Source organism: Boleophthalmus pectinirostris, unplaced genomic scaffold (assembly GCF_026225935.1).
Source record: "Boleophthalmus pectinirostris isolate CB_2022bp ecotype Guang Dong unplaced genomic scaffold, ASM2622593v1 HiC_scaffold_7, whole genome shotgun sequence".
Classification (NCBI taxonomy): Eukaryota; Metazoa; Chordata; class Actinopteri; order Gobiiformes; family Gobiidae; genus Boleophthalmus; species Boleophthalmus pectinirostris.
In genome coordinates, this window is record NW_026571473.1 from 19,508,074 (window position 1) to 19,524,144 (window position 16,071).

Below are 16,071 nucleotides of genomic sequence, written 5' to 3' on the forward strand. Positions count from 1 at the left end.
AAGTGTTCCTGCATTAGATTAAGGGTGTCCAAACTTTTTTTTCATCAAGGGCCTCATATCAAAACACAGGGCAAAATGAGGGCCATGGACTAGTGGTTAATACAGTAAATCTAATATGTGTATTTTCTAACAGACTAGAACGTGATACTAGACCTTTATTCATGCTTTGATCATCATATAGACACACTAAATATTTGTTATTGGCTCTATTAAGGTGGATTTACAAGAACTTGCATTTAAAAGTATTACATAAGGTAATATCAATTCACTTGGAAACCTGACGGCCAAGAAAAACTGGTCTCAGGGCCGTACTTGGCCCCCAGGCCATAGTTTGGACATGCCTGCTTTAGATAGACTGTATGTAAGTGTGTGTGTCTGTCAGAAGAAATGACAGACGGGTTAGTCAATGTGTTGCTTTGGGAGAGAAGGAGCGGTGCCATCAGCGCAGGGAAGATGAAAGGAGAACTATTTACAGAAGCAGTGATTCAGACATCTTCATTTCTCTGATTAGAGGCCAGAGCTGACCTTAAGGTACTGACGCTGCCTGTGTCACAGCAGCTTTCAATACAAACAATGCTGCCCTTGGCTTGTTCTGCTGATTCAAGGCCACTGTTTATGTCATTCAGTACATTCCAATGTGTGTTTATCCCATATAGCTTTCTCATTTTGGGCTTAAAGGTGCACTGTGTAACATTTCTGGTAGAGTTAAAGGTCCTATATTACACAAAATAATAGACTCGTGTGAGTTTTAAGCCATGTTATAATGTTGTTTCCTCATCAGAAACATACCTGGAGTTGGGTTTAGTTTCATGTGTTTCAGTAATCCTTAATTATTAGTTATTATTCCAAAACTCAAAATACTCTGTTCCATCATGTGATGTCATAAAGTGGTAGTTTTCAAGTTAACAGCTGTGTCTTAAATGTGTGAATGAAACGAAACACAACTCCAAGTATCTTTTTGATGAGGAAAGAGATTATAACATAGATCAGAAAATAGTATTATATGGGACCTATAAGTTATGTTGCTTTGCCTGGAATATTCCACATATTGGCATTAAAGTTATCTCCATAGAAATAAGCAGACAAGTTACAGGTCAGATCTGTGGTGAGATGACCCAATCACAGTTTTGAGCAATAAAACGTGTAAATGAATCAATGTCTGATAGATATGTTTATTGCTATACAGGGGAATATTCCAGGCAAAGCTAAAACATCTCTAAGGAGATGAGCAGAAGGGATCTCCCACTAGATACAAAAAGGTCATAAATATTTACCAACATTTAAGATATTATCTAATAAATGAAATCTAACAATGTTATGCCTGGAAAATAAGAAAAGTGGTTAGAGGGCTAATTAAGATAATGTCATTTCAAATCGTCCGTATCCAGGGTTGAACAGTAATGACTTAGGTATCAGGTCAACCCAAAAGTTTCTATTGTATAGAAGTATTTTTAAAGCAGGCTAACATAATTGCTCTATTATAATCATTTGTTCGCATAATTAAGGTAATATAATAACTCACAGGAGCAATCATCTCTTCTGTTTTGCATTGTAGATTTTGATTAATAACTTGAGAAAAACTCAAAACAGCAACGTTTCACCGCTTGACAAAATTGAGTGAAGACGGAGCGCTCAGACTGTGAGTGATTACGTGATGTGATGGCAGGTGATTTCCAAAGAGCAGCTTTATCTGTCCATTCAATCAACAAAGAGGCAGCAGGGAGAGCCTCAACACTGTAAGGGCTTGTGCAGAGAGCATGGAGTGTGCAGACAAATCACATATGTGTAATTAGATTTCAGGATGGTGATGGTCACACATAAATACATGCAAGAATGAAAATGAATGATGGATTTCACAGTTTTTTGGTCATGGTGTCAAGAATCTGTACACTCAACTTTGATATTGTTACACCCCTAGTCCACACACTCCTCTTAAATGGTGTGCAAAAATACAGAAATTGAGATATCTCGGATCATTTAATTAGATGATATGGTATCATTATCATGGGCTGCAGTCTCGATATATATCATCAGAGTTTTGTTGCTTGTTTAGAGGAAGGAAACTTGGTTATACAAATGATTTTGAGATGTTTATATCATATATTGATGACTAAAATTACTGTATTTCATATTCATAGCACAGGCAATGGTTTTTAGTATCACAGCCTTTGATTTAGCCTTTATTTTTGATTGAACCGCACTGAATTGATTTGAAATATATCAAATGAAATTGTGTCAAATCGACAGTGAACTGGATTGAGACTTCTTAATGATACCCAGTCTTACCTCTTAAGCTATATTTTTGGTTTTAAATTCATAACTGTGTTCACAAAAAAGTTTACAAACTCTCTGGAATGTTTTATCTTTGAACAAGATCATATTCCCTAAGGTATAAGCATTATTAACAGTTATTTTTTCAGACAGCTTTGTTTCTGAAGCACATTTGAGGTGTCACTGATGTGACTGCCAAATGTAGTGATCCAAGATTTTAAATATTTAACTGATCGAGCCCTTGAGACTTGAGATCGGTGGGAATACTTGAATTTTATGTCTGATGTTAATTTTATTATGACAGATGCAAATTTAAAACATCACTCAATTTGACAGAATTTCATGGGCCTATAATTTAAACCAGACATTTTTTTTACTCAATAAACCTGGTAGTATGCTAATCTTCTCCAGCTGCTTTGCAATGCTTTTTATACAGTCTGTGTGTCATTTTGTTCATTTTACTATTTCATGTAATCATGTAGAAAAACTGCTTTATAATATATGCATGATCTGCTTGTTGTGCACGCCTCTCATTAAATTACTCATTAAGGCTGATATGGCATTTAAATGAATGAATGTAAATTAGTTTTACAGATGACTTTTACCATGGTCATCATAATATTTGCTTTTCCATGCATTTTTTGACTGTCACTCTATTTTGTGTACACCATTGCCTATAGTGGTTCACTGCTCCGTCTTCCCTGACTGCAATAATTACACACATCAATAGTGCAATGTTGTGGAGAGTGTTGCTATTTTCCTTTTTGTCGTCCTCCAATGTTTATGTAAAGGAGTTCGGCCTTTTCCGGTTATTGTGTGCAAGTGAGCAGTAAGATGGGGGGGTAGCCTTAGTCTGACATAGTGTTAAAGATCTGGGACATACAAATAGAAGCACAGACTTTAATGACAGGCAGTTTGTCAGAGAGAAATGTCTTATGCCACATCAGTCAGAACACTGAAAAGCCAAATCTACACAGACTGATGTGTGGATGTGACTAGAGGCCTATTTACATATTTTCTTGTGTGTGGGTGGAGAGAGGACATAACTAACTAATCTTTCTGCCGCGATCGTGAGAAATTGACTAGATTTGGCTTTTTGACCCAAAAAAGGGCAACAAGTTGAGTGGGAAAGAATGATGCAAGAGACACTGGTAGAAACATAGAGGGAAAGATGGAGACAAAAAGAGGAGATGGAAAAGACTGGGGACTGTGAGATAATCCAGGGAATTCAGGTCAAATGCTTCTTTGGGCAGAGTACCCCTCAAAAGCAGAAAGGGGGTGGATGAGAGAACAGCAGTACTTGTTACATTACACCATGTAAATCACTGATGGAAGGAGAATAAGAAAAACATACTATGTCATTGAAATGGCCAAAGTATAACAATGATAATTAACTCCCAGATGTGCAATTAATGTTTTTATTGCATTCAGTAGAGGGAACAGTTTGGTGCCTCTCATTAGGTGGTTGCTTGTTGAAATGTACAATTGATATAATTTACTAAATAACTTTGAAAAAGAAGTGTTCTTTGCCTGGCATAACATATTTCAATTCTGTTGGGGTATGTTTAAAATCAAAGTTAAACGTAAAAACATTTGTAAATATTTTACAAATGTTATGATGTAATGACTTCTGAAATTATTGTCAAAGTCTCTACAAGCTCTACATTATTATAGTCATTATTCTTTTACTCCATACTTGGTGGTGATAATGCACTATTATAGTCACAGCTGCCCTGAGGTAAACTGATGAAAGCGAGGCTGCTAATCTGCACCATTGCCAATCACTCACTCGCACACCATTTTCATACAAAGTGGGTGAACAGAACAGACAGACCTTTGGGTTGGGAGGTCACTGGTCTAACCACTGAGCCACTGAATATATTTAAATGTTTTAAGTACTTCTTACTACACTCTTCACTATGGTCAAAAAGAACTTTATTTTTTGTCTTTCCAGATATTAGCAAGTATTTCAATGTTTCTTCAACCAGAAAACATACTAGAAAAACACATCTATCATTTTCAATATGTATTTTACACATGCTCCTAATATCGTGCAGCTCAAAAAGGAAGCAGAGGGTTCTGACCTAATCCTGTGCCAGGGTAGGATGGCTACTGGAGTAAGGACAGGAAGTGAGGCCGGGCCAACCAAAATAGAGAGAAACAGGAAGGAAAAAGGAATGAGGCCTTGAGCTGGAGGAGGGGGGGGTGACCTCAACACACGTCAGTCTGCTTCCTCTGTCAAGGAACACTCATATCTGATCTCAATCACTGCTACATTCAATACGCCATAGAAAAGGAACATAGAAAAATGATCTTGGTTTTGTATGACCCAATTTCTCCGCCAATGCCAATATAAATTTTCAAAATGGAAATATTACAAACTCGAAATGACACATTGGGCCAACAAAAATGATGGTCTGATATCGCAGAGACAAAGTGAAAAAATATGTCTTTATATAGGAAAATATTGGTCTAATATGTTTCAGTTAGGCCAGATAATCTAGCAAAGTTTAATTTGTTCCACTAATTTGCATGTGATCATATAACTCTCTGCTAACCCCTTCGCATTAGTGATACTAAAGAGGGATAGAGGCCTCATGGGGTCATTGTCATCTGTCCATCCGGCCCTATCCTCTGATAACAGCAGTTACCACAGTGTCGTCTAATTCTTAATCTGTGTTAATCCTGCTCCAACCATCATCATCTCCGTGTTCCCGGGTCTTTCTCTGGCATCTTTCCTTCTCAGTGCTCCACAAGCTCTGAATTCTACAATTAATCCATTACTCCCATTTGCATCACATTAATTTTCCAAAAGCCTGAGTTGAAACCACACACAATGGATAATTCACCATAGCACAATTACAAGTAGAATAGCTAATGAAAACTATTACCACTAATGGTGTAGAATGAGTCTTAATCAAATTGTTTACTGGTGTTTTGCTATAAATCTCTTCTTTCACTTTTGCTTCTTTTTGAGTCAGAAAAATTGAGTTTCAGATTAAATTTAATGAATTTCTTACACATTAGTTCATGAAGTGGACACATTCTAGTTTTAGTTTGAAGCATTTACTAATATTTATTACACACTGGGATCCGGATGTTAGTCTGCAAAATGTTTTTCAAAAATGCATCAAAAATGCAACAAATATGCATGTATCACACAAAATTGCCTGAATCATTTTGGTAATAAAAAACTATTTTTATTTTATCCCTTTTTACTAACTTGTTACTTCCTCTCTGTAGATTCTGTCAACACTCACAGGGCTAATAAAACAGAGCTGTTGACAGTTATTGTCTGAAAAAGAGAAGCTCAGACTGGCTGCCACAAACAGGAGGAAATATAGAGACTGATGATGGGTCTGCACTGAGCAATTAACTGTGTGACCAGTGCTGAGAGGGTTTTTATTGACATTTGTGTGAGTCAGGCAGTGCACACTCATGTCCAAATGCAGAGGTGCAGAAGGTTCAGAACAAATATTTCTGATCATTTAAACCGAGAGCAACTGGTTTAGTCCTGATGTGGTCTGGATTTATTTTAGGTTTTGCCATTATAAGTTAAGATTTATTTCATACCCAATCCATCCTGATTTACAAGAAAGTTGATGTTTCATAAGAGGAATACAACAATACTTGAAATAAGGAACTGCAAAGTCGAACAAAGGGAAAAAAATATGTCTTTGAATTTTCCATTTTTCCATTACTTTCCATTACATACTACGAAACTTTCACAGACAATAACTCAGTTCTTATATGTGGGGACTAGCTTTTTGAATATTGTGCTGCTGTGCCCTCTCCTGTTTATTAACAATTCGTCATTATTGTAGTTATATGGTACAGGTTAATTTGCAGTTGTACCGTAGTTGCCTATGCTTGAATCACGTGACTGGATCATATCATATAACATATCATTGTGTGTGTGTAATAAACTGACCAGAGTACAGGTCTCCATTGCTGTAGTTCTTGCCGCGTCCCTCTTCATCGCTGGGCACGGCCGACACCTGTTTGGCCGAGGTGCAGCCCATGGCCTCACGCTCTGCAGCCTGCCCTCATCGCACTCTCACCTGCACACAAACACACACATGGGCTTATCTATGTACACTGGCAAAGCAAGATTTTACAACAAGTTACTTCTCCTAAAGAGCAATAGAGTTTGTTTCATAATGTTTAGGCCCACTTTCTTGTTCCTTATTCTGGAGCAAAATCACCAACACAAGACAAGAGAGATGAAACAACCAACGCATTTAAAATAGTCAATTATAAACTTAATATTTTTGACAATACGGGGAGATTTTGTATACTCAGTATAGAGAAAATAAAATATTGCATTGTAAACTATCTGGTAATTGAGAGTAGTCAATACAAATTCAAAAAAAAAAAAAAAATCTATAATATTATAATCTAAAAATCCTTATGGTAGTGTGAAAGTTTGCTTGCTAAATAAAACATAATTTTACCTGTAGAATAGTAGTCTAAGGCATGAAACCTCCAATTTACCTTTGTGCCTTTTAACACTAACATGAATGCTATAATTATAGGCAGAGTCTGAACACTAGATAAACTGCTTACAAAGGGCTTTTATTTTCAATCAATACAAGAATTGCTTTGGTGATTAACAGAAGTATTGTTTGAAAGGGGCAAGCGCCCTCCATGTGTCCTCAGAAGCAGGGTGTTTTATTTCAGTCCTTCAATTTTTAGATCAATAGGCCTGTTTTCAGAGAAATGGCATCACCTAATCCAGCAACAATATTCCTTCTATTAGATAAAGTCAAATTGTACTTTTTACTTCATAAATGGTCAACATAAAAGTGCATAATAATGTTCCCAAATCCAGTTAGTCTCACATTTATAAGCACTGTGTTTAGACATTCTTGGTTTATTTACTATTAATAAAAATTCAAGCCAAGATCTTGTCATTGGGAAATCTCACTGTATCTCACATTACACTAGCTGCACATTTCATGCCGTATGCTGGGACTGACACACGCCATATGACTGCTGCCTACATCCACAAATGCACTGCCAATGGACATCCACAACAGGGAAAGTGCCAAGGAGGCTGGAGCAGGTTACAGAATTGGCAGGTGTCGATGAGATTGATGTAGGAAAGAGAGAGCAGTGAGGGTGAGGATAAAAATGGGGGTGAGCAAAGAGGCCAAAGAGAAAGATGAGACAGAGCATCAAAGTCCTCCCCCTCCCCCCCGCCTTCCTCAGAGTTTGAAGTTGTTTAGTGTTTGGGCCCATCCACACCAGCACCAGACAAAGACACAGGTGTACATGTCATGGCGGGTCATCTGCAGCTCCACACTGTCCATGAACAGATTGATGACTGATATTTAAAAACAAGGACCATACTCAGAAATGTAAATGCATCATTCGCTGTTAGATCAAAGTACACCTTGGGGTAATATTTTATTTGCCAATTTTCATAAACTGAGAAAACCTCTCAAGGGCTGCAGTCCTGAGGATGCTCTGACACGCTTGTCTAGCAATTACAATATAAGCCCTATGTTAAAATTCTGATACTCCACTCTGCTGGGGGGACATTGATACATATTTGAATGAAGGCAATAGTTTAAGTCCAAAAGCAAACTGTCTACTGAAAATAATTCAGAAAGAGGTGTGTGCCTGGAAACTGTCAGTAAATTTGGCATGCTACAGCAATAAGAATAAAACCACAGACACAGAAGACTTCAACTTTAGACTAGAGCCTGACCGATATGGATTTTGCTGTGGCCGATATGAAACCGATTTAATGGGAGTTGGAGCTGCCGATAGTCGATATAATCGCCGATATATTTAGTGATGTAAAAATTCACTGTAAATGTTGAATTATTTAAAAAACATAGGTTTGGCTCTGGTGGATTTTAAATTGGGTTTATTTAGGCAACATTTATTGTTATTCTGCCTCTTTACATCATATTTACAGACAGTAGGTTGGATTAATGGCATTTTTGCATCACATTCAAGACACTAGTGATGGGTATTCCAGTTCTTTTTAGAGAACCGGCTCTTTTGGCTTGACTCATTAAAAGCTGCTGGTTCTCTTGGCTCCCAAACGGCTCTTCAGATTGTTTTGTTCGAAAGCAGGTCTAAAGCAGGACTGAACCAGGTCTAAACCAGGACTGAAAAAGAACTAAACCAGGACTAAAACAGATCTAGACCACGAGTAAAACAGGACGAGTGTCGGACTCGGTCTCTATCTCGTGCCCAAGATTAGTTCTGGTTTATTTATTTTATGCTAAACTACAGCCAAATATGCTCGTTTTTTTGTTTTTTTGTGTTTTTTAAAATCTTATATACACGCAAATTTCTCAAAGTTTCGTTTTCAGCCGCTGCTGCTGTCAAACTACAACAAGTCTGCATGCGGCGTGAAGAGAAAAAAAGTGAGAGAAAGAGAAAACACGGCTCCCAATAAGGATCAGGCTCCCGTCGTTCGCTTCAAAGAGCCGGCTCGTTCGCGACGGACCCATAACTAGTAAAGAAACTAGCGCTATTAGCCTTTAGCCGTAAATACGTGCGCGCCGCGGTAATTAATTATATGCGCAAATGTCATAATTCACACCTCTATTCACAGCTCATTTACATATCAGTGCAGGTCCAGTAACAAATATACGGCCAATATAGTCACTTTACAATAGGCCTATAGAAAACAGCCTGTTTATGTGCGAGAGCTACAGCAGCTCAGAGTCGACATATTTCCAACACTCACCGCTCATACAGGCTCCTCCTCACATCACAAATCTGCACTAATAAATGTCCTTTTAATCCAGACTCAAACCGATTGTCCGTAAAAAGAATATAATCTCAGTGTTTGGATCTGTGTCTGCAGGTGTAAACAAACACACGTGAGTGACGCGACTCTGTGGTGTGTTCAGGGACAGTAGGACACACACAAATGACTCCGCAGATAAATACTGATGTGGAGCCACATATTAGGACATTTATCTGTCTGTAAATTGGATTAAATGAACAGAATGTAGAGAGTCCAAGATTTTTAACGACGTATCACATGCCCACGTGAAATATCGGCCCCTATCAGCAAGCATATTGGCAGATAGCCGATATGCCTCCAGGTGCCCATATCGGCCGATAATATCGGTCAACTGATATATCGGTCGGGCTCTACTTTAGACAGTTACAGTGCGGACATAGGAGGAGAACCAAAGTTTACACTGTTTTGCAGGGTATACTTAATAAAGTGAATTTGTGAAGATTTTCTTCAAATCAGTATTCAAGACTTCCACAGCTATTAACAGCATTATTAAAATGAGTAGACATTTTCACTTAATTTGCAGTTTGTTGGCATTTAAAAGGTCCAATAAATTGTTACTTTTCCCTGGAAAGTTTGAAGTGCCCTGTGTTAGACACTGAGCAAAAAAAAAAAAAAAAAAAAAAAAAAAAAACAAGCTTATACAATGATATTGGTGCTTGGGCTATTTATCCTATTTAGAGATACAGAGACATAGAATAGCAATTATTTCCTTAAACAATTAACAAATTGATCCATATGTGTTATAGATCGATCATGTATTCTTCCAGTAACTATGGAACTGTGTGCATGTATAAATGGATCAAGTGCAAACCCTTTTTCAACATCTTAAATTACATTGTGTATAGACCCAATCAGGATATTGGCTGAACCAATATCCTAGAACAATATTTGATCCCAAACTTATATCTCCACCCTGTTGCTTGACTAAATCTGATCATTTGAATTACATTGTTGTAACTCAGTTGAGATGAAAATGAACTTTTTAATTAGATAAGGTGCAAAAAGTACAGAACTAACCTAATATTGAATAAAAAGTACAAAAAAGGGACTTCCTCTTAAAAGTCCATGAGCCGAGGAGCGCTGATAGATTTGAAGTTTCAAAGAGTCTCCTGTGTGTGGGCAGCCTCAGTGTTGGGGCTTTGATTTGGAAGTATTGAAACATCAGATTCTGTGTAGGAGCGACTAAATATAGACAGAGCAGTCAAGAGCTTTTTGTGCGAAAGGGAATGCTTGGATGAGGTACTGATGTAAACAGCTATTACTTCATTACAGGAACATTTTAACGATGAAAAACAATATGACAACATTTGAAAGACAGAAGTAGTGTTGAATATCTATATCTATATCTAAATGAATGAATACCTGTAAACCAACATAAATATTTACATTGTTGTCACAGCGGTGAATGTGCCTTATTTAATAGCCCTACTTTTACTTATCCAGTAGCAACCAATAAAGTACCTATCCATCATAATAAACATATACTTTATGGTTCCCTCGTGATCTGGAGTGCAGTAGTACAATATTCCCAGAGTTGGACTTTAGCTGCAGACACACCCCTACTTTCTGATTATATTGCTTATTTGGCGGCACTATAGTTAAATCTGTCAACACCTCAGCTGTCTCAACACATAATCTCACTCTTCAAACAGGAGTCATAAACAAAACAATAGGACAAAAAACACATATGTGACTGCCAACTGATGAATAATATACATACCATATAATAAATGTCACCAATTAAATAATTATACTGCATTTAATCCAGAAAGAATGGCAATAAAGTTCTGTTAATTATTTCAAATTGCAAAAAATAATGTTGGCGATCCTAGATTGTAATTATTAGTCTAGTCTTGCAACATGTAAATCTGATTATACGTTTTTAAATTCAGTTTTGCCCAAAGAGAACTCCACTTGTCCAGAACTCCACATCAAGAAAGTCGTAAAAAAAGAATTACTTCACAATGCTATGCCTGAAATAAAGGTAAAATAAAAATGGTCTCTAGCTCCCATGGAAAGCAAAGAAAGTTGGGAACCACTTTAAAGTTAAATTTGTCCCACAGACCTGCCCTCCTTTACACTGGCTACAATAAAGTCACTGCAAACACACTCACACAGACAAGAGGAGGATCTGGTCTGTACAGTATCCTAAGTGCCACATGTGCGACCGCAGTGGGGAGGAGCACAGACTTAACCCACACTCACAGCTGGGTGGCAGTGCTCAGAGCTGCTCCTTCAGAAGTGTGTCAGGAGGACGAGCTTAGGCTGGTTCAAGTTCACTCACCCCACAGCAGCAGCTCAGCACTATCAGGCACGCACACATGTACACTGAGCCAGAGCATCTGATAAACTGCCCATGTCTGCAGGGGATAAGGCTCTGAGACCAACTGGCACGTACAGTGGGCAGTGGGCACGCTCCAGTCTGTCTCATGCTCACGGGCAACTCACCAGGACCAGGAGGAGGAGGCCAATTTTACAGACAAAAACAAGACGATTCAGATTAGCTGACAGAGAAAAAGAGTTACACTGTCAAGTGTGAAAATATAACAAATGATGATATTTTATGGTAGATATATGTATTAACTATTGACAAGGCAACTACAGTGATTTCAAGAAATCAGTAGTAGTTGGAAAACAATGTTGGCTGCATGATGATTTTTTTGTTCATAATTTAAATAACAATTCTTTGAACCACATATCAAAAATAGGGAGTGCAAAAAGATTGAAATATTGATATATTTTATCATTTAATATGATGACACAGTATCAATATATCACCAAGAGTATTTTTTGGTATATTTTACGAAATTATTTTTTTTAAACAGCGCTACAGTTTTATTGCTTATTTAATGGAAGAAACTTGTTTATGCAACACATTTGACATTTTCACAGTTTTGAGGATTAAAATTGGTGTGTTTCATATTCACTTTGCACAAGAAGTGGTTTAACAAAGAGTTTTAGTATCACAGCCATTAGCTATTATTTTTTATTAAACCATATCAAATCGATTTGAAATGTATCTTATCGAATTGAAAGTGTACTGTATCAAGATACTGCATGCATCATATCATGGCTTATGTATCGAGGTATGTGTCGTATTGGCAACTTCTTAATGATACCCAGCCCTAATCAAAAACCTGTGAAAATTATTGATTAAAGTTGTAAATGTCACTGACTAAATGGAAGCATCAGTCAGAAAGAAACATTTTCATTGTTTAAAGTAAAAACAAATCATTTGATTCACTGCACAGTGAAAGTCTACTAAAAAAAGGAAAGATCTGCTCTACACTTTCTGATATTGTGGTACAATCAGGATTTATTTATTTGGCATCTTTGATTACAGGCCCATTTTGCTTCTCCTGGCACCGCTACAATCAAGTCCATTAGACTACTTTTAAACTCAGGCTATCCCTTACACTGGGGCCACACGTGCCCGTGCTTGCACTGACGGAGGTGTGACTGACGCTGGAGGAGTGAATGAGTCTTCTCTCAGAGTGGGTTTGTCAAAGGAGGCACTGAGCAGAGGAGAGAGAACACATACACATACACACATACAAATACACGTACACACGTGTACACATAAAGACTGCAGCAATACAGACAGGTAGGGCAGTGTGCACAGGTTTGTCAAACATGGCCAACGCCACAGGCACAGCACTCAACCACCACCCAACCACCACCCAGCCTGAAAAACTGGCTGTGGAGGGAGACAGAGAGAGAAGAGGAGGAGCGTGACACAGGTTATTTTCAGTCTAATGTGGTACTGTCCGGCCCATATGAATTTACATCATAAATGATACAAAGTTGTGTAACATATGAATAAACCATACAGACACATCACACACCATACACAGCTGCTTAGAAAACTGGAGAGAGCTTGTTTACTATAAGACAAACTAAAATATACTATACTCACCTTACATTACTGTCACTCATATTCTGCTAAATAAACTTTCACTGAATATTGTTACTCTTGTATACTCTTGGGAATTTCTGTATGTTTTCAGAGGCTATTTTTGGTGTAAATTTGATACCATGCTGTGTGGATGATATTTTTCCATCATAACATTACTATTAAAAGCATTGGCTCACAGTGATTCAGCCTGGGAGTGGGAGTGGACCTTTAAAATCCTTAGAGGAGACAGTGAGGCTCCAGGGCAGAGCTGTTTTAAGGACGTACCTGTGAATGAGTGTCCCATCACGGCTCATCCTCCACAGGCTACACACTGACCAATGAGGAAGCTACAGGACAATGCCTGTTTTTAGCATCACTATAGAAATAGGCCTAAAGCATGTCTCTGGAGAATTTTATACTATTTATTAAATTATGTAAACCATATTCAACATTGCATTGACATAATGTAACAATTTTATATAAAGTCTATGCCATAGCTTGGGGATATTCAATTAAAAATATTGTGGGGAAATAACCTTTCTCTAATTACCAGTAAAGACTTGAAGCTCATCCCTATGGGGAGTGACAGAGGTGGGTAATTCAATTAAATATTAACAGTACACAGTTACGCATTGTCAACAAAGGATTATCAATTATGCAGTGTTGACATGGAATTCAAATGGTTTTAGTTATGAACACTTGTGAAAATGTGAGTGGATGACAGCTAGGGATTTCCCAATCTCTAAGCAACAAAATTGACATTTTTCAAATATACAAAATATGAATAGGTCTATCAATAAGTAAGTTACTAATAGTTTCAAATGAGAGTTTAATGGGAATAAATTATATTTTCAGTATTTAAAGCCAAAGTGTCGACATCGGTATCATAAGAGAAAAACTTGGATCGGTGCATCCCTAATTGTAATGTAATTGTGCTGTAACAATATTAGGTAATATTCTTAAAAATAAAATGAGACTCAAAATCATGAACAACACTATAGGACCCAGCAAAACAAAACACAAGTCCTGACTGTTGCAGTGAGTGCAGTATCTCTGAGGACCATCCACCATAATATTTACTCTAGGCCAGGCTGCAAATGCTGCACCACTCCTCTGGTCCCACGTCAGGCACTCCATCAGCCTGACAGCCCTGGGAACGACCCCACACACAAACACAGCTGGACAGGGGACATCTTCAGACCATGTCATTTACCTCATTGTGCAGTATAGCCAGGTCTCTCCTCTTTAGTCACTGGGTACACATGGCCAGTAAAAATCAGATCACTAAAATAATTAGATAACTCAATAACAAGATCAGATTTTTTGTGTATGTTTCATGCAAAAAGTGCCATGGTGACATGTGTCAGTTATGCAATGGATGGAGTAAATGCAGTTTGTTAGTGACTTTAGTAACTGTTAACTCTAAAAAGTAAGTCTATCAACCTTTATTCTTTTCATTGTTGTCTTTGCCACATTAGTTTTCCCATGTTTGCATTACTTTCCTTGTCAAAATCTGCTCAGGTGTGAACAAATCAATTACTCACATCAGTTTGGTGGTCTGTGAAGCTTCAAGAACTGTCACCAGTACTGCTATTCTACACAAAACCATCACCATAAGAAGGAAAGAGTCAACAGTGTCAGAAAGTGCCTCTTTGCTCTTGGCTCTAATGGCAGAACATGGGCATAACTGACATGGCCCAGTGCTTTATACAAGACCAAGCCATAGGAAAGTAGATTGTTCTCGCTAATAGACTGGAGACTGCAGATGAAATGTCTCCTCTGAGGGCTGTTGGCTTTGTACCACTGTGCTGTAAAGAGCGAGGCAGATTTTCAGAAAAAGTCAGAGCGAGCTTTTATAACTTCTTCAGTCCTGAAACTCCAGTGTTCTGCTGTGACTAAGGTGAAAACACAAGCTGAGCAGACCTCAGGTACAGCTTTCAGTGCATAATGTAAAAAAAAATACAGCTGTAATTGCTGTTGCCAACACAGCAACCATATCTGAACTAATAACCTAGGTATCAATTAAGGATGCACTTATCCAGTTTTTCCTGTTCGATATCGATACTACTAGGGTAGATGAAAATATAATTTATTTCCTTTAAACACAAACAGAGTATGGTAAAACATGGTTTAAATGTGTTTTGTAACTAATTTATCATTTAAAGTAGCAGCTTTGAAAAAAATATGGGTTTAAGCTGTTTACAGGTTTGCAAGCAATTTTTAGGCCATCCAATACCAGTAATGCAATGGTACATCCCAAGTATCAATAACACTATGGTCTTGTAGATGGAGGCTAAAAATATAGATCAGGTTTATCCATGATTTCATTTTTTATTTTTTTTTTATTTTTTTTGAGCACTTGTCGCTCTTGAAAGCAACCATGATATTCATTGTAATAGCATCATTGAATATTCAAATTCAGTTTGCTTGTGCTGCATATAAAGTGCTAGCTCATTGCAATTACTGGCAGGAGGCTGCACATGGCAGATAGAGTGAGCTCCCAAACAACAACAACCACCACACAAGCAAGGTCACGCATGTTTATGGTTTTTCATCCAGATAAATCTGAATTGTTAACAGAGCAACCCACAACTGGCAAAATGAAAATAACTCAGCATTAATATTCATTAGATATTAACACATCTGATGAGAATAAATAGCACTTATCTGTAATTGGCCAGAATGATGCTGAACAACAGCACTGCTTCCTGTGAGACATGTATGGCCTTTCATTCCCTGGCAGCACATGAGCCGCTTTCAGGTGCAAAACAATTAACTCAAATATAAATAATAAAGAATGGTGATTCAACTTCAGTTAAATTAATGATTATTCAAAACTATTATGATCAATGATAAAAGAGGGCTGCACAGTTGTTGTTGGAATATCAGTCAAGATAATACCAATTTTGTCATAACAGACGGATGAATTGCAGCCTTTTTGTGGCATCTTCAAAATTATCCTAATTGACTTAATATTGTTTTTGTCCTATCAACATATGCAGCCCTCTAAAATCAGTTGACTTGGCCGCAATGCTAGCAAGAACACAACAGCTACTTTTACCATCCTCCATCTCATTCTAAACAACAGCAATCAACACGGGTCATGCACTGTGTCAAATATGTGTCATGTAAA

General features: G+C 37.6%; 1 protein-coding gene across 1 annotated transcript in view; it reads right to left on the reverse strand.

Annotated features, from left to right (window-relative positions):
• Window positions 1-16,071, reverse strand: part of zgc:92140 (uncharacterized protein LOC447854 homolog) — a 28,516-nt gene that overhangs the window by 8,700 nt on the left and 3,745 nt on the right. The window contains exon 2 of the mRNA XM_020940111.2: window positions 6,203-6,332. Coding sequence (XP_020795770.1) covers window positions 6,203-6,293 — 91 coding nt within the window. The 5' untranslated portion in view covers window positions 6,294-6,332. The remainder of the gene's footprint in view (window positions 1-6,202; window positions 6,333-16,071) is intronic.